Source organism: Patagioenas fasciata, chromosome 16, assembly GCF_037038585.1.
Source record: "Patagioenas fasciata isolate bPatFas1 chromosome 16, bPatFas1.hap1, whole genome shotgun sequence".
Classification (NCBI taxonomy): domain Eukaryota; kingdom Metazoa; phylum Chordata; class Aves; order Columbiformes; family Columbidae; genus Patagioenas; species Patagioenas fasciata.
The window spans coordinates 6459055-6479939 of record NC_092535.1 but is presented as its reverse complement, the minus strand read 5'-3'; the positions used below and the strand labels follow the sequence as shown (position 1 = coordinate 6479939).

Genomic DNA, 20885 nt, shown 5'->3' with positions numbered 1-20885 from the left:
TACCGGCATCGAGTGGCCACTTGTGCCGCCTGCCCACACAGGGGGTCACCATGTGCTCACAGTGACCTCGAGCTGCCGCGGTGTGACGCACACAGGGCCCGTATCGGCTCCTGGTCCCACATCGCCGTTCTGCTGGCTGCCACATCCCCCGTTCCCACGACCTGTCCCTGCCTCACGCTGCCTGCCTGGTACCTGCCCCACATCGCAGCAGTGCAGCCACTGGAGGTTGGCTCCAGTACTGTTGCGGTCAATCAGGGGCTGCATGGCTCCCCTGGGAGCAGACCCCCGGGCTTAGCCCCCCGCAGTTCTCCCCACGAAGCTGTTGGGGCCTCTTGTGACCCCCAGAATGTGTCTGGCACATCCCTTGCCCCATGGCCCCAGCCACAGGCTGCCCTGTGCCTGCAAAAAGACCACTTACCCTCCACCTGTGGCATCGCTTTAGGGCCGGGGGAGGAGAGGGAATGTTTTAGGAGGTTCTGGAAAAGCCCTGGCACTGAATAGGATGAAGCTGACGGTGCTGGAGGAACCGCTGCTGTCCCATGCGACGCTCCCACTGGCAGTGCTGGGTCACAGTCCTGCTGCCTGGGGACAGCCCAGGCGAGGGGCAGAGCTCATCCCCCCACCTAAGGATGATTTACCCCGCGCAGGGATGCAGAGCTGGGTGCTCTCGAGGTACCAGGTCTGGTCAGGGGGTGTTGGGGCAGAGCCGCGCGGCTGCTGCTGCCGCGGGTGACGTTAAGTGCCATCAACTCCCACTTGCTTTCGCGGGAGCTCATCCCCCTCCTCACCAAACCTGCTTTTCACTCATGTACTTAGGAAAACTTAACTTTTCTATTACTGCACATTTCTCTTACCCAGGTGCTTAATTACCATTGTCCCAGGGAAATGTCAGTGTGACTCACAGACAGTTTCCCATTAGGAAGCGACAGATGAGTATTAATTAAACTTGCTGGTGGGTGGGCTCACTCCCAGCTCCTTTCCCAGGGGGACCCTGTAACCCCTCGCGCCTGCCTGGCCCACAGCCAGCCCCGGAGAGGACCCTCTCCCTCTGTTCTGATTCAGTGCATCAGTGGCACACGTAGAAAATTATACAGTGACTTTGCTGCAGGTATGGGAGTAACTCGACCTCCCCCTCGGAACAAAGGGAATCAGCCCTGAGGAAGGAACCTGATTACAAATGTTTTTTTTTTTTTTCACTCATGGGGTTTGCTCCATCTCCAGCAGCTCATCTCCCCCTGGCGCAATTACCCTGCATGGGAAGGTGGCTGCGCCCTGGGCTGGGGGGCTCTGCAGGCAGCTCTGCTTTCAGGGGGGAGCTGGGGGCAACCGGGGCCGTGCTGGTCCCCTCCACAGTCACACTGGGCTTTGGGGTGGTGCTGTTGCTCCTACCTGGAGATGTGACTCCCCAACGGAGCCATTTGTGTCAACGGCAGGTTGAACTGAGGAGGCCGGGCTTCAGGGATGGACTTCAGGGGTCTGGGAGGGCTATTTGATAGAAATAAAGGGTTTGGTGTGAGAAATGCTCCTCCCTGCTGTGTCTGTGGTGCCCACAAGATTATGAGTCCCAGCAGCGAGGGCTAAACCTGCCGAGGGATGCCTGCAGCCCTGGCCGAGGGTGCCTGTGGTGCTTTGCAGCTGCTTTTCGTTCTTCTCAGCTTTGTTCTGCGCCTGCACAGCCCAGCATGGGGCTGCCCTGGCTGCCCTCTGCCTGTGACCCCATGGGGACCCGAGCTCTGTCCCCCCTCGCTACAGCACTGCCACCTCCTGGGATGCGTCCCACATTGGATGTCCCCTCTGTCAGCCCTGGGGAAATGCAGGATACTCTGCCCTTGCCTTGTCCTCACCTCGTGTCCCTCCGTGCTGGCTCAGCCTCAGCCCAGATGAGCTAAAACCCACCTTCAAGCAAAAACTGGGGGGTCTCATGTGCTTCCTGGGGAGCAGAGCCTGGTGGCACCCCAAACCTGGGTGCTAGTGGAGGTGGCCACCTTGGGGACAGGGGAGCAGGGGCAGCTGGTGCAGGCTGCTGGTGCTCGGTGGAAGGTCCCGGCTGTGCCGGTGGCCCCTGTGTCTCTCACCAGCACCGGGAGGGCAGAGGGGGGGCAGCGGGTCCGGCAGCTGGTGTTGGAGCGGGGACAAAGGCAGGTTGCTGGGAAACATCCCTCTTGAGCTCCGATAAAAATAGCTCCGGCTTCAAGGTGAGAGAACGGGCTGCGCTGCTGGGGGGGATGTGGGGGACGGGATGGGCTGGTCTGGCCCCCAGGTCTGTGTCTTGGCCCCTCTGCCCCATGGCAGGTCATGGTGCAGGCGGATGGTGGTGGATGGGCTTGGGGAGTGCCCTGGTATTGCCTATCTCACCCCCAAACTTGGCTTAGAAATGTACAAAAAGGAGTCAGAGCTGAGTGGGGAAGGGATGGAGGGTGTCTGTGTCCCCCCACCCTGCTGCCTCTGCCCCTTTGGCTCATCTCTTCACGTTTGTCCCCAGAAGGAGGGGGGACAGGGCAGGGGGAAGCAAAGCAGGTCTGAGCCCTGTCGGTGCAGAGTTTCCCTGGGGACACTTTGCTGCCCAACTGCAGCTGGGCTGGGTGGGCTGGGGGGACATGATCCTTTCCTAGGGTGTGAAGACCCTCTCGCTCTTCCCAGAGATTTCGGACGGGCTCACTCCCCCAGCATCACCATAAGGTCCATGTATCTCCCCAGCCTGCTTCCCAGGCTGGGGGGGTCGGGGCTTCACTCCCCCCTCCTTCTTGGCCAGGATTTGAATTTGATGCCCAGGAGGGATTCACACATCCACCAGCCAAACTCCTGCAGCATGCAGCTGTGGGGAGACAGACCCCTTCCCCTCCCTGTATTTGGGATGCACATTTCGAGGTCGAGGACCTAGGCTGGCCCAACAGGGTCCCTGAGGGGCACAGCTGGTGGTGGTGCAGTGGTGGGACATGCATCCGGTCCCCAGGCCTGACCGGGGATTGCGGGGGCTCCAGCACGGTGGGAGAGACGGCTGAGGACGCGGCGAGGATGCTGCGAGGATGCGGCGAGGATGCTGCGGGGCTGATCATTCGCAGCCTCCCTCACCCCGATTGGCTCCACCGCTGCAGGAGGAGGCTCCATGGCCATAAAAGCGGGGTCGGAGCCGGGGGGTGCCGAGTCCGGCGGGCACCCCGGGCACCGCTGCAGGGCCACCAGCCAGCGTGGCCTTGCCCCTGCCACCGATGACCAGCTCAGCGTGACACTCGTGGAGGGACACCCAGCACCCAAGACCCGTCCTGACTTGGCGACGCGGGTGCTCAGTGGGACGGGAAGCAGCAGCAGGTAGGGCTGCCAGGGTCACCATCCCGCTGCCATTGTGCGGGCACAGCCGGGGCATCGCTCCTGCTCACCAAAGAGTGACTCTGGTTAAAAACATCCCGAGAGCGGCTCACGGTTGGGCTTGTTGTGTTATTTTGAGGGGCTCCTCTTGTCCCTCGAGCGGTTTCATAGCCAGTGAGCCGCCACCCAGAGCTTTGCTGGGGTTCATTTTGACACTGATGGCATGTCTGTCACCCTTGTGGTGGAGACACCTGGGGCTTGGAGGGGAAAGGGAGCGGAGGAAAGGATGGGGGGAGTTTCCTGTCTCCCTGCACTTGGCTCGAGCAGTGGCAGTGGCCACAGTACTGGGTTTTGCTACAGTTTGGTTCCAAAAGTCACTGGGGTTTTTGAGAAGCCTTGTCCTCAACATATTTCCACGTGATTTTTAAAGGCAAGGAAAGGAACGGACAGAAGGTGATTCTTCTCCACCAGAAATCTCTGCAGGGTCCTTACCCGCCTGGGTTAGCCCTGGGTGGGAGGAGAGATGTGCTCACATCTGCTCACCTCCCTCATGAGAAATAATCACAGGTTAATTGTAATAAGGGCTCAGTCTCTGTGCCGCCTGGCACGCACCATCCCTGTTTCCCCCTCTGTAAACGGCTTGGGGCTTTGCCATGCACGAGCAAAGCCTGGGCACCAAAAACTCGAGTGGAAACAGGGCAGGGGACAACGGGACCTCGGCACAGGTAGGACACGCTGCTGGTGGCTGTGGCAGCAGGTGCTGGCATTGTCACACACTGCCAGGGTCCCATCGAGGTGATTCTGCAGGAGTGACGACACCGGAGCCACAAGCTCCTCAGGTAACACGGCACTGGGCTCTCACTCTGCTTTTCTTCCTCCTCCCTTTGTGTGCTGCTGCTTCTTGCTTTTATCCAAAGCCTTTTGGTGTTTTCCCCTTTTCCTGCCCCAGGCTTGCCAGTCCTGCAGCAGGAGCAGGCAGAGCGCTGGGGGACAGCAGTGACACCGCCTGGACAAGGTACATTTGCAGTGGGGTGTCCTGGGGTGTCCATGTCTGCACTGTGCTCCAGAGAGCTGCGGCTCCCCTGGGTGCTACCAAGCCCCCAATTCTTTGGCTGCAGCAGCACACAGTGCTGCCGGCAAGAGAAATGGGTGGGAAAAGGGAGGGTGGAAAAAGGAAAAAGGTTGTTCTTGGGAGCTTCGTTCCCCTCGGTGCTGCAGCTGGCACCTACCTGTGTGGCTGGCGAGTCCTGGCTCATCGATGCGGTCTCGGTGGCAGTGAGGTGATAAGGGACCGTCACCTGTCACAGCAGGGAGGGCTGGCTGAGGTCCCCCCGTGCTCACCCTGCCGGGGCGAGCCGGGGCGATGCACTCGGGGCTGCACAGAGCCCGTGTGCAGCGCAGCCCAGGAATGCAGACAGCTTGACACACAACGGTGCAGATAATTCAAATTAAATTTTAATCTGGCATGAATTAATACCATGGCATTAACATTTCTTCATCAGTACCAATTACGGTACATTAGCAGATACTGCTGGAGAATACAATAGTCTCTGACATGCGTCATTAATGTGTAACAGATCCCTCTGGGTCATGCCTTTCCACCCCAGATAAAAACAACCAAGGAGGCAGGCAGGTGCTTGCTCCCCTTTGGGCTCGGCTCTGCTCCCAGGGCCGCCATGGTCCTGGTGGCACCGCAGTCCTGTGGCACAGTAGCTGGGACCACTACTGGCCCCTGCAGCCTGGTCCAGGGGTTCCAGAGCAGCTGTGGGCGCTGCCGCCAGCACAGCTACCCTGCTGGCCCTTGCACGGTGTGTTCAGCCCTCGGGAGGCTCCGGCACGGCTCCTGGCCGGCTGCAGGATGGCGACCATGATGTGCAGGTGGGCTTGTAGCCCAAATCCAGTTTTTTCCCCCTCCCTCCTGCTGCAGCAGCCCAGCAGAAGTGGCAGGTGGGAGGGAAGGAAACGTGTGGGGTGCAGAGCCCGGGGTTAGTCTGTGCTAGGTGACAGCGTCTCCCTGTCCCCTTTCTGCTGGTGGCTCCAGTCGCACTGCTTCTCTTCCCCAAGGCCAAGGGAAAGAGCTGGTGAATCATCCCCTCTGCACCAGGCAAACGCAGCCATCACAATAATGCACAGAAACCCAACGCTAAAGGAAACAAAAGGGGCTTTTCTTCCCATAGGTACAGAAGGAACGATGGAGGATATGGATGAGGATGAGATGGATGGGGATGGGGATGAGGATGACAGAATGGTGGTCCCAGCCCGGGGGACCTGGGTGGCTCTGGCAGTCTGTCTGCATCTCAGGGCTTGTGCCAAGGACCCAGCTGCAGCTGGGGTAAGAGATCGCATCCCATGGCCACTCCTGTCCCCTTCTCATCCTGGGACCTGGGAGCAGCTCCCGGAGGTGAGTTGTGGTCACAGGTCACGATGCACGTCCTCAGGAGCATTGGTAGGTGCCCTGTGTCAAAGGTGCCAGCAGGGCAGTGACAGGGTCCCTGGGGCTGGCACAGGGAAGGTGACAGGCTCTGTGCTATCTCCCCCTCCCCAGGCAGTGGCTGCGGGTGACATGGCGCGGCGGGCACTGGAGCTGCTGCTGTGTCTCTGCCTGGCCTCAGTGGCATCTGCTGACTGCGTCACCCAGTGCTCCCTCTGTGCTGCTCGGACCTACAGCACTGAGAGCAGCGTCCAGCCCCTGGTGAGTGCCAGCCCCATGCCAGGGAGTCACAGCGGGGGGACAGCGGGGGTGACGGTGCACGAGTGGTGGTTGTGGGCACCCCAGGGGGCTGGGAATGTCCAAGATTTGGCTCCTTGCTGAGCTTGGCAGCATGGCGGGTGCAGACCCCCGGGTTTGGGAGGGGGCGCCCCCCCGGGCAGGCAGTGGGGAAGGCAGAGGGTGATACCAGTGGGTGCCCCATGGCTGCTGTCTTGCAGATGTGCCTGCGGGAATGCCAGGGCTCCTCGCCACCCGGCCCCGAGTGGGAGACGTGCAGGAAGGCACTGGCGCTCCTGGCCCGGCTGGTGGCCCTGGCCGAAGGGACAGACACATCCCCTGGGGAGGCGGAGGAGGACGAGGCAGAGCTGGAGGCGGAGCAGGGTCCTGGGGAGCCGCTGGCCAAGCGCTACGGGGGCTTCATGAAGAAACTGTCCAAGGGGAAGCTGCTTGCCCTCCTGCGCGAGAACGCCCACAGCAAAGGCGGCCTCAGCAAGAAATTTGGGGGTTTTGGCCGCAAACTGGGGGAGCGGGCGGCTCCCCAAGACTACCCAGGGCTGGGGCCAGTGGGCGATGGGGACGAGGAACCCACGGGTGCCGGGGCCGCGGGGCAGGAGCTGGCGGAGCTGCACAAGCGTTACGGCGGCTTCATGCGCCGGATCCGGCCCAAGCTCAAGTGGGACAATCAGAAGCGCTACGGGGGTTTCCTGCGGCGGCAGTTCAAGGTGACCACGCGCTCAGACGAGGAGCCCAGCGCCTACTCAGGGGAGGTCTCGGACCTATAGAGCCGGGTGTGGGACAGGTGTCACCTCTGTCACCCCCAGCCCCATCCCCTGCCCAGCCCGGTATCACCCTTGGCTCGTCCCCCCAGCAGACCACAGGTCCCTGTCCCCAGCTGTCCCTCTCTGGTTCACCTGCCCATCCCCTAGGGACCCTGTGCATCAAGGGGACAGTGCCACCCCTCTGGCTGCGGGTCCAGCCCCCGGGGTCCCCAGGGCAAATTGTGGAGGGGTTGCACATCTTCCACCCTCCTGCGGCCACAGAAGCGCAGCCGGGACTGGAAACCATCGCAGCTGAGCTACGGGCCACATCCGCTGAGCACCAGGAGGGACGAGCTGGGGCAGGATGAGGCCCCCCAGGCTGGGTGACAGCTCAACAGCCGGCATGGCCGCAGGAGAGGCGGCGGGACAGAGCTGGCACCGCGGCACCGCAGCGCTGTCACTGGGACACCGTCACCGGGACACCGTCACCGGGACACCGTCACCAGCAACCGGCTGAGCACCCCCCGACTCCCCTCCCGCTCACTGTGTCCCCCTGTCTCTGCAACCACTGGTCCCCCCCGGGCTCCCCCTCCCGAGAACAACCCCCGAGGCAGGACTGGACCCGCACCCAGCCCCCTCTCCCCCCCCGCCGTCAATAAAAGGCAGATGCCAATGAAGCCGAAGCCGTGCCGGGTGCTGGGTGTCGGCTTTGTCCATGCTCTGGGGTGGATCCAGCTCTCAGCATGAGAGTCCATGCACCCCAACTGGGGCATGGGGGGTGCTTTGGGTGCCCAAGGTTGGGGTGCCAGCTGTGAAACCCACTCAGAGCACGTGGTGGTACCTGCCCTAGGTACCACGGGGGTGTGGGAGCTCCCACACCCCATTGCTGCTCCCCCTGGAGCCACGTCCTGGGGGTGAAAGGGCCCCCACAGCCCAGCAAGGATGCTCAGTGCAGATGGGGTGCAAGCGGGATGCTGGCTGGGGACCTGCTCTCCCTGCAGCACACAGGGGATGCTCCCCTGGGAACCACAGCAGCTCCCCTGGCCAGGAAGGGACAGCCGTGCTCAGGGCACTTTGAGGACACCACATCCCCGCAAGCAGCAGCTCGGTGCTGAGAAAGCCCAGCCCGGGCAGCAAATTCCCTTTTGAACTTGTTCTTCGTAGCCTCCATGTGGTTTGTCATCGTGGGAAGCCTTATGTCACAGCTCCCGGCCCCGGCGGGACACTGTGTGACAGACACAGCCCAGGTGACAGAAACAGCCGAGCCACCAGCTCCAGGGGACAGGTGGAAGGTCACTGCAGAGCGCTGGCACACTCAGCTCACCCCTGGCAGAGGCTGCTGCCAGCACCCCTGCCTAGGCACCCCAATTCCAGCTCATCTCCTATGGAAGGGGCACCCAAAGATGCAGCAGGTCTGTCCTCAGCCCCAGGGGACCATCGCCATCGTCCCCATCCCAGCCTCAACCTGCTGCCATCATCCTCCTCTTCCTCACTCCCCGTGCAGCGCCCTGCAGGGCTGTGCAGATGAGCCCCCCCTCCCAACACATTGACCCCACACCCCACATACACCCCTCAGCACAGGGGATGAAGTGACCATCCTGAGCACAGGGACACTCCGACGTGCGGGAGCAGCACAGGACTTTTCACTTTTATTATAAAAATATCTTGCAAGCAAAAAGAAAAAAAGCCTGTACAAGCAGCCACATCATTCTCAAAGCATCACCAGCCCCCTCAGCTCCCCACCAGCAGCCAGGGGGGCAGCCCCACACATGCCCCCTGCTGCAAGGCCACCCGGTGCTGCAGGAGCCAGCATAGGGTGGTGGCCCCATGTGGTGGCCCAGAGAGGGGACACATGGAAGACACTTGTCCCCATGGGTGGGCTGGCGGGAGCCTGCCTGGCCCCCACGGCAGAGCTGGGGGGGGTGAAAGTCTCTTAAACTCTGCAGGGTTTAGGGATCTTTACTGAGGCTTCGGTCTTAATTTTGCACATCTTATTCTAGTGTTAAGTACACAGCAGCACACCCACGCACAACACAAAACATCGGGTTTGAGCTCTAAAAATTAACAGTTACATGTCAAACAGTCAAAACATGTTACACGGTACCTGCGGGGAGCTCCCAGGGGGGCTGGGCTGGCAGGGGCACCCCCACGCGTTGTACAAGCCTGGGGCAGCGCTGGTGGGTCCCGGTGTGGGGCAAGGCTGTGCAGAGGAAGATGAGGAGGAGGATGCTCGGTGCTGGGGACACGGAGCCTTCCCTGGGTGGCAGGAAGGGGGTCAGTCCGCAGTGGGGGGCTTGGCTCACCGGCTGCCCAGCCTCGTTGGCCTTGGAGCGAGACCGAGGTCCCGCAGAAGGGACACTTGGGAAGAGAGAGGCGGACACTCGCGTCCTTGCTTTAAAGCGAGTTTGTTTTCCAGGCGCCGGTGGCACAGAGCCCCGGAAGGCAGTGTGGGGACCCCTGTGGGTCCCTGCGGGGTTGGGGTGGCTCTGGGAGCCTGGCCAGGCAGCACCATCCCCATGGGAGCCGGCGTGGAGACACTGTCCCTATCTCCTCACCCAGCTGGAGCTTCCCGAGGAGCCGCTGGTTTAACCCCTGTGGCCGTGGGGGATCCCGAAGGGATGGAGCCATCACCCTTGGGAGCAAACTGCCTCCAAAAGTCGGGTCTCTGGATGGGAGCTGACCCCCACGGGCTGCATTTCCACCCCAAACTGTGGGTACCGGAGCGCATCTTCACATCACCCTCAGCGCTTCCAAGGAAATCCTCCCAGGGAGGAGTGGGACAGCTCGCCACAGGCGGACGGGGGTCCCGGCAGCCTCTGTTCATTTCCTGGGGATCTGGACACTGGCGTATTCGGAACTGGGCTCCTCGGGGCGCGGGGCTGGCCGCCTGGGCGCCTTGCTGAGGTGCACCATGTCCAGGTCGGCGTAGGTGAGGTTGTCATCGTTGGCGGGCGCCGGGCTGGTCTGGATGCTGGCGTATTCTGACTGCTGGCTCAGTTCCACCATCCGCCGGATGGTCTTCCTCTCCCTCTCCCTCTCGAAGTTCAGGTCCGCGTACGTCAGGTTGTTGGGGTCGGATTCCTGTGCAAGACACCAAAAGTTTGTCCTCCAGGATAAGCAAGGAGCTCCCCACCATGTCCATCAACCCAAAGCCACTGAATCACAGGATGGCTGGGGTTGAAGTGACCTCTGGAGATCATCTAGTCCACCGCTGTCACTGGCTTCAGAGCCACCATCACTATGCAAGAGCCATCGCTGCAGCCACCCTGTCACCCCATCCTGGGAGGGACCGGAGGGGACCAGCCTGCCCAGCGCTGCCCACGTGGGAGGCAGCAGAGGCTGGGTGGGACAGACAGATTGCTGCTGATCACGACTTGACTCCTAACCGCATCACCAAATGCAAAAATAACTCCGCAAAGAGCCTGGCTGGCTATGGCACAGCTGAGTCTGCAGGCAGCACCAGCCCAGCGCTCCCGGGAGGTGGAGGAGGAGGAGGAGAGAGGGAGAAGGCAGAAAAGATGGTGGGAAGTGGTTACACCTCATCCCTGGGGTGGCTTCTCCCTCTCCAGCCACAGTGGGGAGACACTGAGATGTTTCACAGGGGAACCACCACCCTCCACTGGAGGCGCCAAAATGTTTCACAGGGGAACCACCACCCTCCACAGGAGACATGGAGATGTTTCCTGCAGGAATCACCCTCCTCCTCTCCCGCCCTGGTGCCTGCGGCTGAGCAACACACCTGGGTAGTGGCCTCGCTGCTCTTCTCTGGCTCATGCAACCTGCAATGTGGAACAAACTGAGTCAGATCAAGCACTTTGTTGCCTCTTCCCTAGTGATGGAGGAGCTAGGGGCTTCAGAAGCAAAACAAGGTCCTTGCAGGAGCCCCGAGCTGGATGAGTCCTCAGCAAAGGAGCCTCTGCTCACATGCTGCTCCAGCCACATCCCTGCAGGCTGTAGACCCGGCTCCCACCCACAGCTGCAGCCTCACCAAAAGCCAAACGTTTGGGTGCAATATCAACATGGGGGCAGAACCACAACTGAGATGCGAAGAGGCCATGCTCCTGCCTTCCCCTTCATAAGCTTTTGGGGATCCAGCTCCATCCCCACCCCAAGGGACCCCATTTGCAGGCTGGAGGTGCCCAGCGCAGAGTCACCACAGGTCACACAGTGACGAGAGGAGGTCAACACTTACCTGGCAGACGGCGAGCTTTTACCTGCCGGGAGAGAAAGAGTTTAGCAAATAAATATTTGAGGAACCGTTTCAGCAGGCACGCGAGCCCACACGCAGAGTCTGCAGAGGGCAGATACACATCTTTTCCCAGAGGCAAGTGGCTGCAGTTTGCTGGAGTTTCACTCAATTTACTGCACATCTATTCCTGGCAGAGGGCAGGAGCTGCAGGGGGGTGTCAGGTGTTTTAGGTATGAGGAATAAAGAGCACATTCAACTCTGCTCCTGCCAGGCATTGGCATGTGGTGGCAGCAGGCAGAGGTTTCTCTGCAGCCTGCAAACAACACGGTCAGTTCTGCTCTGTCCTCCCCTTTCGGCAGGAGCTGCAGCAGCATAACTGTGAATCGTGTCCAAGCACAGACGCCCGAGAGAGCTGGAGAAGGGGGTTGGGAGCTCTTGGTTTCCTTACCGTTGCTCTGCTTTGCCCGGATGAGGTACAGAATTGCAGCCACCAGCAGTGCCAGCATGGTGCAGACCACCCCCACCACGCTATAGACGAGGGGCAAATAGCCTGAAACATGAATAGAAAAGGTCACCAAAGGCCTGAAAACTCTGGTACTGAGACCCTGAATCCTGACAGCTGGGGTTGGCTTGGTGACACCTGAAGTACTGAGGACAAGAGCTTGGTACACACCAGCATCAAACCCTGAGCTCCCCAATATGGAGATTTTTTGTCCTTGAACCAGATTCTGGTGGGACTTTGAGCTTTCTGAGGGGGTGACATCCTAAAGCCTCACCCCAGCAGCTGTCACACAGCGTTACCTTGCTGGGGTAAGTCCTCTGGTTCCTCCTTGGCCAGGGGGACAATCCACAGGGTGGCCGTACTGGTGATGGGGTCCTGGGCATCGTGCACCACACGGCAGGTGAACACGGACCCGTTCTTCTCCTCCGTCGCCTGGACCTCCACCAGGCTCCTCAGCTCGAACAAGCCCTGGGGGGTCTCCGCCGCCCGGGAGACGTTCTGCATCTTCAGCTCCGTCCCGTTCTCCAGCCAGGTGACGGTCACGTATCCTGGGTAAAACCTCTTCACGTGGCAGGTGAAGTTCACGGTCTGGTTCATCTTAACAGGGCTTGATGGGTCCATGACCACCTGGACTCTGGGGGACACTGGGAAGAGAAGCAGCACCAGCTAACAGGGTCCCCTGACTCTGCTGCCCCCGGGGTGCCCCACACCCCCAGGGACTGGACACCCCGAGCGCCGGTGCCCCCAGCCCTCACCTCGCAGGGCTCTGCTGAGCGGGTAGGTCCCGTCCAATGGGTCCTCCAGTGTGGGGTGCTGCACCTTGCAGATGAGCTGCGAGCGGACATCGCCCTCCTGCAGCGTCACTGTCACGGTGCTGGACATGTCGAAGGAGGATTTCATCTGCCCGGGGACGATCTGGGGAGGCTGAGATGTGATCAGGGCCTTGTTCTTGAGCCATTTCACGCTGATGTCTTTGGGGAAGAACCCTCCGGATGTGCAGGTGAAAGGCAGCGACTGCCCTGGCTCTGCTCTGCGGTCGGGCCCGGACACAACTGGGGCGCTGGGTTTGGCTGCAGGGAGAAGAGTGGGGCTGTAGAGCGGGATCTGCCACCCCCCGGCCCCAAGGCTGCAGGGAGAGGGGTTCCCATGGGGACACAGATGTGCCCAGGGAACCCTCTCCTGGTGATGGCCCCAGAGCCCCGTCCCCGCTCACCCCGAGCAGAGTCCCCTGAGCTGGGATGGGCTGGGGGGCTATGTCCAGCAGGGCTGGATCCCCCGGGAGCTCTGGGAGCCCCACTCACCTTGCACGGACACCTCTGTGCCACCTCCACGCCGAAACTCCTCACCACCGCGCAGCGATTTAATGAACTTCACGCAGTAATAGGTGCCAGAGTCCCCGGGCTGAACATCCCTGATGTGGATGGTGAAGTCTGTGTCGGACCCACTCACTGCCCTCGTCACACGGGGGAAGGAGCCCGTCTGGTCATAAACAGTCACATCCTCACTGCCCAAGCCCTTCAGCCACTTCACGGGGCCAGCGGGAATGCCTCCAGATATGGTGCAGTTCAGGGTGAGCGTCCCCCCGGCTGCCACTGACACCTTGTCCTGGGGCTGCCGCAGCTGGAAGCCTGGATCCACCTGGGCATCCGCACCTGGGAGAAAACAGACTGAGTGTCACCCCACACCGCACACCCAGCTCCCCACAGCCCTCCTGGCCATGGGACGGGCTGAGGACACGGCTCTGGGCAGATGGGGAGCGGGGACCATGTGTGACAGGGCTGTGCCAGTGCTGGGGAGCAGCTATGGTTCCGGCAGTGGGCACAGAGCTCTGCCTGCACTTCTTGGCCTGAGAGCCAGCTGGAGCTTTGCTAGGTGGAGCACATCGTGCTCTGCACAGCTGAAAAACGGAGCAGAGCCCAGCTGGCTGTGCTGCCTGCACGCCGTGCTGCCTCCCACGGCCACTCAGTTTGTCAGTCAGGAGAAAACAGGGGCACAAAATAGAAAGCGTTCCAAAAAACAAGCTCCCCTCACTGATACCACATTTTCTACATTGAATCTCTCCCGTTTCTGCACTGAATGCCAGCCCCAATTCATGCCAGCAGAGCACCGGCACGAGCCGACGCCGGTGCCGCTTGGGCAGACGCCATTCCTGCTTGTCACCGACAGAGGAGAGCCGTCCCCTTCACAGCATCTCCATAACCAGGCTCCCTAATCCAGTGGCCGTGCTTCACCTCGCTGCACGAACAGAGCATCGCTATCCCCAGCGCTCCCGCACCCATGGGTGCCAGTGCACCCAGGAGCCCCGTGGGAACCAGCGATGCTGCTGCTCCCCAAAACCCGCCGGAGCAGCAGAGACAGCCGCCCCGCAGCCTCCACGGCTCCTCGAGGGGTTCATCGTGGCAGTATTTGTCACACCAATACAGTTATTGCAAATGAACTGAATGAGATTTCAATACAGGTCATTGCTTAAAGGAACACTTTTGGGAGAACCACCTAAGTCACCTGGCACAATTCTGGAGCTGGCAAGTGGCACACAGTGTCATGGTCACACAGGGACCATGGTGTTTCAGCAGGTAACTCCTTCTGCAGCCACGCAGGAAGCGTATGGAAGAGCACGGATGGCTGGACGGTTGTAGCCGCACCCCACATCTCACAGCAGAAAACCCCAGGGCACGGGCTCCTGCAAAGGCTGCCCTTGGTACTCTGCGGCCCCCGCGCCACAGCTGTCCCCAGGATGGGACAAAGTCCTTGGTTGGACACTCCCGGGGGGACCTGCTGCAGGACGAGCTGCTCTGAGCCCTCCCAGCCACATCTGGCTCCCATGGAGGATATTTGGCAGCTGTTAATTCCCTTGGACTTCCAGCAGTATTTGATGAACTCACAGATGTCCTCACCATTTGCGCAATGGCCAGAGTTACCAGGAGCTCTGTTCCTCCAGATTCCTCAAGTTAAAGGCTGTTTGCCTGCTGCATCCCCAGCACAGGCTGCTTCTCGCACCTGAAACCTTCAGCCCTTGGCATGTCCCTTGGAAGCCACGACAAGGCTTTGTGGCAGCAGCACTTGACACCAAGAAAAGTTTGTCCCAGAAGACACGCACAGAAGAACAGGAACTTGGTTTGTGTCACATCCAAGCAGGATGTTCAGGCTGAGCCTCGGACATTTCCCAGCAGTCTGGGCTCCTGCAAGGTGAGCCCGTGTTTCTGGGGTGACACCCGAATTGGGGGGAGCAGAGGCCCTGCCCGGAGTGGGGGCTGGTGCCCCCATGTGCAGAACTCAGCGGTGCCACAGGGTGGTGCGCCCACAGCTCCACTGCTGTGGCATCTCCTGAGCTTCTCCATCGCCCTCTGCCCCCAGAGCTTTCGCAAGAAGTGGTTGAGAAACATACAGAGGAAGTTTGAAAACACAGAAGCACCGTTTGCTTCTCCCTGAGCCCCCACCTGGGGACGTGACACAGGGATCAGGCTGCTCTGGGCATGGGGACCATCACCCCCAGGAACCCACCGCACAGACCCCCAGCCCCTTTACATGCCCAGAGCAGCCGCGTTGCTAATTGTTCCCTCTACCCAGATCGACAAATGAAGCAATCCTGTGTAAAAGCAATTTCTGCCGGGCTGTCACCTTGCTCCCCATGTCCCCTTGAGGGTCCCCTGTGCCAGGGAGAGCTGCCCTGCTCGGAGGGCCCAGCGCCTCCTCCTCATCCTCCCTCTCTCCATCTGCCCATCTTCCTGCAAGGCACGAGCTATGCCAGAGGGGACAGAGCCAGGGCAGCACCTGCTTTGGGGTCCTGGAGTCAAGCCCAACACCAGAGCAATGTCAGGTTGAGCGGAACAAGCATCGCCCAACCCCAAAGCACATTTCTTGGTTCCAGTGATGGGGTCTCAGAGCTGCGTCTGCAAAAGCACTGGGCGGTTAAACCGAGCACGGCTGGGCTGCAGCTCACCGCGGCCGCGGCACAAGGCTCCTGCCTTCCTTGGGGTCACGGGGATTGATCTGTGCAGGTGGCAGGGCTGCCTCTGAGAGCCTGGCTCTGCAGATGGGCTGTGTGCATGTCGCACCGCCAAGCCCGCATCACCTCCTCACCGGGCAGTGGCATCCGAGCACTGTGCCCGCTCCCCACGCCAAGGGATTTGCATGGATTTTGCTCCCAGAGCAGTACCAGGAGCAAAGGGCTTCACGCTGCCACTGGTGGCTCTTGCCATGAGGCTTCACTGGCAGCTCTCGGTCATTGCAGAAAACACCATGTGGCTCTAGGTGGCCTCTCAGGACCAAAACGTGGCTTTTGGGTATTTTTCCATGTTCTGTTGTGAGCTGCCATGCTACTTTAGAGACTTCCACACACAGCTCTGCTTGGCCAGCGCTCTCCAGATGGCACATCCCAAGTCTGCAGATGTGTTATACCTGAGCCTCAACCAAAACGTGCCCTGTTAGCACCCATTCAGACCTCCCAACTGCTCCACCTGCACCCAACAACCCCCCGGCTGGACCATCCTGACCCCCGCAGGCTCAAACACCTTCAAACGCCAGCAGCAGCGTGCAGAGCAATGTCCCTGCCCCCCTGAGATGGGAAAACACAAAGGGGAAGTTGAGAGAAAACCTCAGAATATGCGAGTTAGAAAATGCAAAGTTTCCACTGAAGCTCCTTTCGTCTCTTCCCCTGAAGGCAGCTTCTCCCTGCACCCAGCAGACGCTGTTTCTCCTCCTTCCCCTTTTTGGGTCCTCACCCCGAGGAGCAGTGGGGCCAGGACCCCCAGCCCAGCCTCCTCCCAGACGGGTTTTCCAGCAGGGTGTACAAGCCCTGCACACTCACGCGTTTGTGCACCAGGAGTGAGATGCTGAGACCTTCATGCTGCAAACACACGAGACACACCACGATTTCTCACCACGAGCACCAGTTCTGTGCAGACCTGCTTCCCCGCCCTGGCACAGTCATGGTGCCACCCAATGACGCTGTTTTCTTAGACTTTGATTTCAAACCACGTACAGTCAGAGCACGGTCCTTTCACCACTGAGATCAAGGGGAGTTCAGGTGCCCTGACCCTGTAATCTTCTCTATCCTACATTCCAGAATTAGCAAAGGGTTTTAGAGCCCTGAAAATCATCACCTGACAGTTCCCACGTAGGTAGGGACACCCTTGGAATGCAGCCCCAGAGCATTTCCAGCCCAGAGCAGAAGCACCAGCACAGGCATCGTGCTGTGCTTGGTCTGGCAGAGCCTCCCTCCTGTTATCCAGTTTAATTTAAGAGCAAAATAATCCCCAGCTCTCCCACCATGGTGCAAGTTTTCCATTTCGGTGACACATTTTTTTTCTGTATTCCACCTTTTGAAGTATTTGATACCGAACAGATTGCGAGAGGCTGGGGTTTAATTCAGGAGAGGCTGCCTGGATGCTTCCTGGTAAAAATAGATTATTCTTCTGAAGGAGCCGGGTAAGGAGCTCCGGGACGGCAAGGGGAGGGCTGGCTGCTCCAGAGCAGCTGGTCACCGGCATCCCGAGCCCCGCGGTCACTCACTGGAGGGATGGGCCAACAGGCAAGAGAGACCCCAAAATAATCCTGCTGGAATTTCACCTGCAGTAGGGCTGTCCATGGGGGAAAATAACAGGTGCTGCCTATAAAAAGGGCCTGGAATCTGCAGTTTGAGGGAAGACGAGGGACTCAGGGATAACTGTCGAGCAGCTTGGGGATGGTGACAGTAAAGGCCACATTTTACATACGTGACATCAGAGGAGGCCTTGGATCACATGTAGCCACCATTTGCGAGCTTCCCTCCTACAGCATTAGCAGAAATTCGGCTTGAAAGCCAGAGCCCCACAACAAAACAGATTTCCTCTTTAGAGGAGGCTCCTGTAAGCTCAGCTGAAACCCTACGTCAAGAAAAGCCTGCATGGAAGGGATGTGTGCAGTGCAGATTTTGTAACTGGGCTTTGCAATTTGGCTTCCCAGCATCTGGCTCCTCTCTACCCTGCGGGAAGGTCTACAGCCGGACCTTCCCTTTCCCCTTTGCTTCTGCAGAAGCGCTGTTGGAGCAGCCGCCTGAGCCAGCTCTTCTGGAGTCCAGGCTTAGTCTGAGCCGTGGCCCAGGCGGGGTTCAGCGCAGGGTCTCCACCATATGGGAAAACAAAATATCTGCATGCTTGCACCTGAAATCAGGGATGCAAAACCACCTTGCAACCCAGGGCTTTCTGCCCCAGGTTGGTTCTTTTCCTAGAGCTGGCTTGGAAAACCAGAGTTCTTACTCCAAGGCCATGTTTGATTAAACTCCAGAGCCATTCTTTCATGGCAGGAAATCACAGCGGTTCACTGAGAGCTGTACTTGCTGCCAAAGCCTTGTTGGCTTTCAGCAACTGGGAGTTTTCAGCTTGGGGCCAACACTTCTCAGTTGTGATCAAGCAACTCACAGCAAGGAGTGTTGTGCCGAAAGCATTTGCTTTCTGCTCAAGTTTGCATTCAACTTTCTGCCCAAGTAAAGCTTTGACGGTAAATATTTCTGCTTGGCCTGGAAGAGGATGGTTTTCCCCCATGCGGGATGGTGTTTCACCCGCATGGGAGCCTGGGCTGGGCTGTTTGCAGTGGGATCTGGCCGGAAGGTGTGAAATTTGGGCAGATCAGGCAAAAAGCTCAGCAGCAAGAAGCTCCTGAGGGTGCATGGCTATTGCCACGAGAGGTTTGCACAAAAAGCCCCGTCCCTCCCCAGCAGCACAGACAGAGTCGGCGGGAAGGAGAGCGGTTCCTGAGCAATATCACCCAAGATGAAGAGCACCAAAATGAAACATCCTAGAAAGGAAACATCCTTGAAAGCAGCAGCCACCACAGGGCTCTGTTCCTGGTGGAGCAAGAAGCCTCCCACAGCCAGCGAGGGAAGGGAAACAGCCGGGGAGCAGCTCCCATCACCTTCTCCTGCTGTAGCCACAGCTTTTCAGAGGGACTGGTGGCGCCACAAGCCCTGGGGAGGGCTGGGACAGCGGGGGGGTGGCAGCAGGAGCCCAGGGTGACCCAGGGCCGGTGTCAGCAGCAGGGCTGGATGGTGCAAGGTGCCTGGGAGGATGGTGCAATCCCACCACTTTGTGCTCAACAGTTGTGTTGAGCAGCAAGAACTGCACACGGTCATGGGGAAAGCAAGGGGGTAGCAAGAAAAACAAGTTCCCAGCAGAGGAGGCAGCAGCCTTGCCGGCCCCCCCGCCCCGACCCGCTCTGCCATGGTTCCCATTCTGAGCAGCCTCCGAGTGGGAATTTTGGCTGCTTGCAGAGATTTGCCTCTCGCATAGCTGGCAGGGAGTGCTAGCAAATGGGTGGAAACAACATGCCTCTTCACGTCCCTGCCTGAATCCCTCGTCTCCTTGGAAGGAGGAATGTCTGCCTGGAAGTTTTGCTTCCAGAGGAGCAGCCGAGCAAGGGCCCCGCTGCCATCGCTCTAGGTCATCGCACGGAAAGGTCAAACCAACCGCGCGCGGCGAGACGGCATCATGTCGCGTTCAGGAGGTGTGCGGCAGAGGGGCAGCAGAGAGGAGAGACGGGCATGGAGGGGAAAGGGAAGGAGAAAAACAACGAAAAAAGGCCAAAACGCAAGACAGCAGCGGAGTGGCGGTGGGGCATGGCTTACCTGGGCAGCCGAGCAGGGCGAGCAGCACCAGGCAGGGCAGCGGCCAGGGGGCACGGCCGGGGCTGCGGGGAAGCGGCTCCATCGTCGGCTCTTTCTGGGGAGCAGAGATTAGAGGGGCCTCAGAGCGCGGCTCCGGCTGCGGGCTTGAGTTGGTTTTTTTAAATTTTTTTTTGTGTTAAAAATAAAATAAAGGCAAGCAGAATTGCAGCTGGAGAAGAAAATCGCTCTTCTCAGCCCCAAAATGAGGAAGGAGGGCTGGGCTCCCGCCTCTCCCCCCACCTCCCCGGCTGCGGGCGGCGAGCACAGCCCCACGCGCGGCCCCGCCGCCCCCCGCGGGCACCGCGCTGGCCGGGCCCCGGGCTCGGGCTCCGCCGCGGCGGGGCCCCGGACGGGCGCATGCCCCGGTGCGGCGGAGCGGAGCGGAGCAGAGCGGAGCCGCCCCCGCCGCCGCGCCGCCTCCCGCCGCCGTTGCCTTGGCACCGTGGCGGGATGGGGCCGGGCCCGGCTCCGAGACCCCCCCGCCCCGTGGCTCCGGTTCAAGGCCGGTGCCGGGGGCGAAGGCAGCCCAGCAAAGTTCTAAGGTCGGCCCGGGGCACTGCTGCCTTAAGGTGGGCTGGGGGGACACTTGGGCATGGCTGCAAGGAGCCCCGGGGGTAAGAGCGGTGCCCGGCTCCCCGCGGGGAGCAGGAAGCACCCAGGGCCGGTGGAGGAAGCAGCTGGGGCAGAGGAAGGATGGTTCAGTGGCCCCAGGGCTGTGGGGAGGGTGACAGGGGTGTCCCCCACTCGCCACAGGCTTCCTGCACAGCCACGACATGCAGTCCAGCATCCCTGTGCTGGAATGGGGGTGCTGGGGGAACACAGCTTCAGAGGTCCTGAACGTGCAGAGCGTTTTGTGCCACCCAAGGGACCCCATAGGACCAGCAGCTGAGCTGGGACAGCCTGCAGCAGAGGGACAAGCAGCATTTTGGAGGTGCCACATGGACAGGGCAGCTCAGCCTGCAGGGGTCTGAGCAGGGAGGGGGTCTGATGCAGCACAGACAGCTGGAGGCAGGGTGGGAAAGGAGAGACCTGCAGCCCTCTCTGCAAGGGGTCCTGGAGAGACAGGGACATCCCAGGATGTCCCCTCAGCAGGATGGGGGTGGCCCCCTGGCATCACCTCAGTAGGATGGGAGCATCCCCATGAGATCCCCTCAGGACAGGGGCCCAGGGAGAGGCAAGAGCCTGAGGCTGTGATGGGAGATGAGATGTGGGAAGGCACAGAGGAGGATGAGGGTGTCTGGCCATGAGCATTCCTCGGATGCATGTCCCTGCACCGCCCTGCCACAAAGTCTTTTCTTGCAGGGGGTAAGGGGAGGCAAAAAAGCACATCCTCCACTGGCTGTGCCTGCTGAGGCTTCTCCCACCAGTCATGAGCAGTTCAGCAAGGCCAGGAACCAGCTTGTTCCCCTGCATCCTGGGTGGTCACAGTCACCGGCAGCCAGATGTGACACAGGTCCCAAACCCCCCTGCTTTCCCCTCCACCTGCCCAAAGGACGGGGCAGATGTTCCGCACACCAGGGGCTCCCAGCCCCAGCAGCACCCACACACACTACAGCATCCCAGATCACACCCACCTGCTCTCCCTCACCAAACCAGATCCCAAGGGCAGCACTGGGTGCCATACCAGGGACCAGCTTCCCCTCCCTCCCCAGGCAGCCGCCAGGGCTGTCGGCTTTATTTAGAGCTTCGCACAAACAAACAACAAAGATATCTGAAGTGACTTGGCACCATCAATCTGTGCACAGCATCATCCCGCACCCGTTCTCGTCCCCACCAGCCTC

At 60.2% G+C, this 20885-nt stretch overlaps 2 protein-coding genes across 2 annotated transcripts; one reads left to right on the top strand and one right to left on the bottom strand.

The window, feature by feature from the left end:
* Nucleotides 1–5727: 5727 nt before the first annotated feature.
* On the top strand, nucleotides 5728–7258 carry PDYN (prodynorphin). Its single transcript, XM_065850233.2, has 2 exons — nucleotides 5728–5998; nucleotides 6235–7258. Exons 1-2 carry the CDS (start codon nucleotides 5870–5872, stop codon nucleotides 6796–6798), a joined length of 693 nt encoding a protein of 230 aa, XP_065706305.1. The 5' UTR covers nucleotides 5728–5869; the 3' UTR covers nucleotides 6799–7258.
* Nucleotides 7259–8395: 1137 nt separating this feature from the next.
* Nucleotides 8396–19422, bottom strand: LOC136108033 (tyrosine-protein phosphatase non-receptor type substrate 1-like). The gene is made up of 8 exons (XM_065849480.2): nucleotides 19066–19422; nucleotides 12767–13117; nucleotides 12221–12535; nucleotides 11765–12109; nucleotides 11412–11513; nucleotides 10967–10988; nucleotides 10514–10553; nucleotides 8396–9855 (listed from the first exon to the last, which is right to left on the bottom strand). Exons 1-8 carry the CDS (start codon nucleotides 19145–19147, stop codon nucleotides 9595–9597), a joined length of 1518 nt encoding a protein of 505 aa, XP_065705552.1. The 5' UTR covers nucleotides 19148–19422; the 3' UTR covers nucleotides 8396–9594.
* Nucleotides 19423–20885: the final 1463 nt, after the last annotated feature.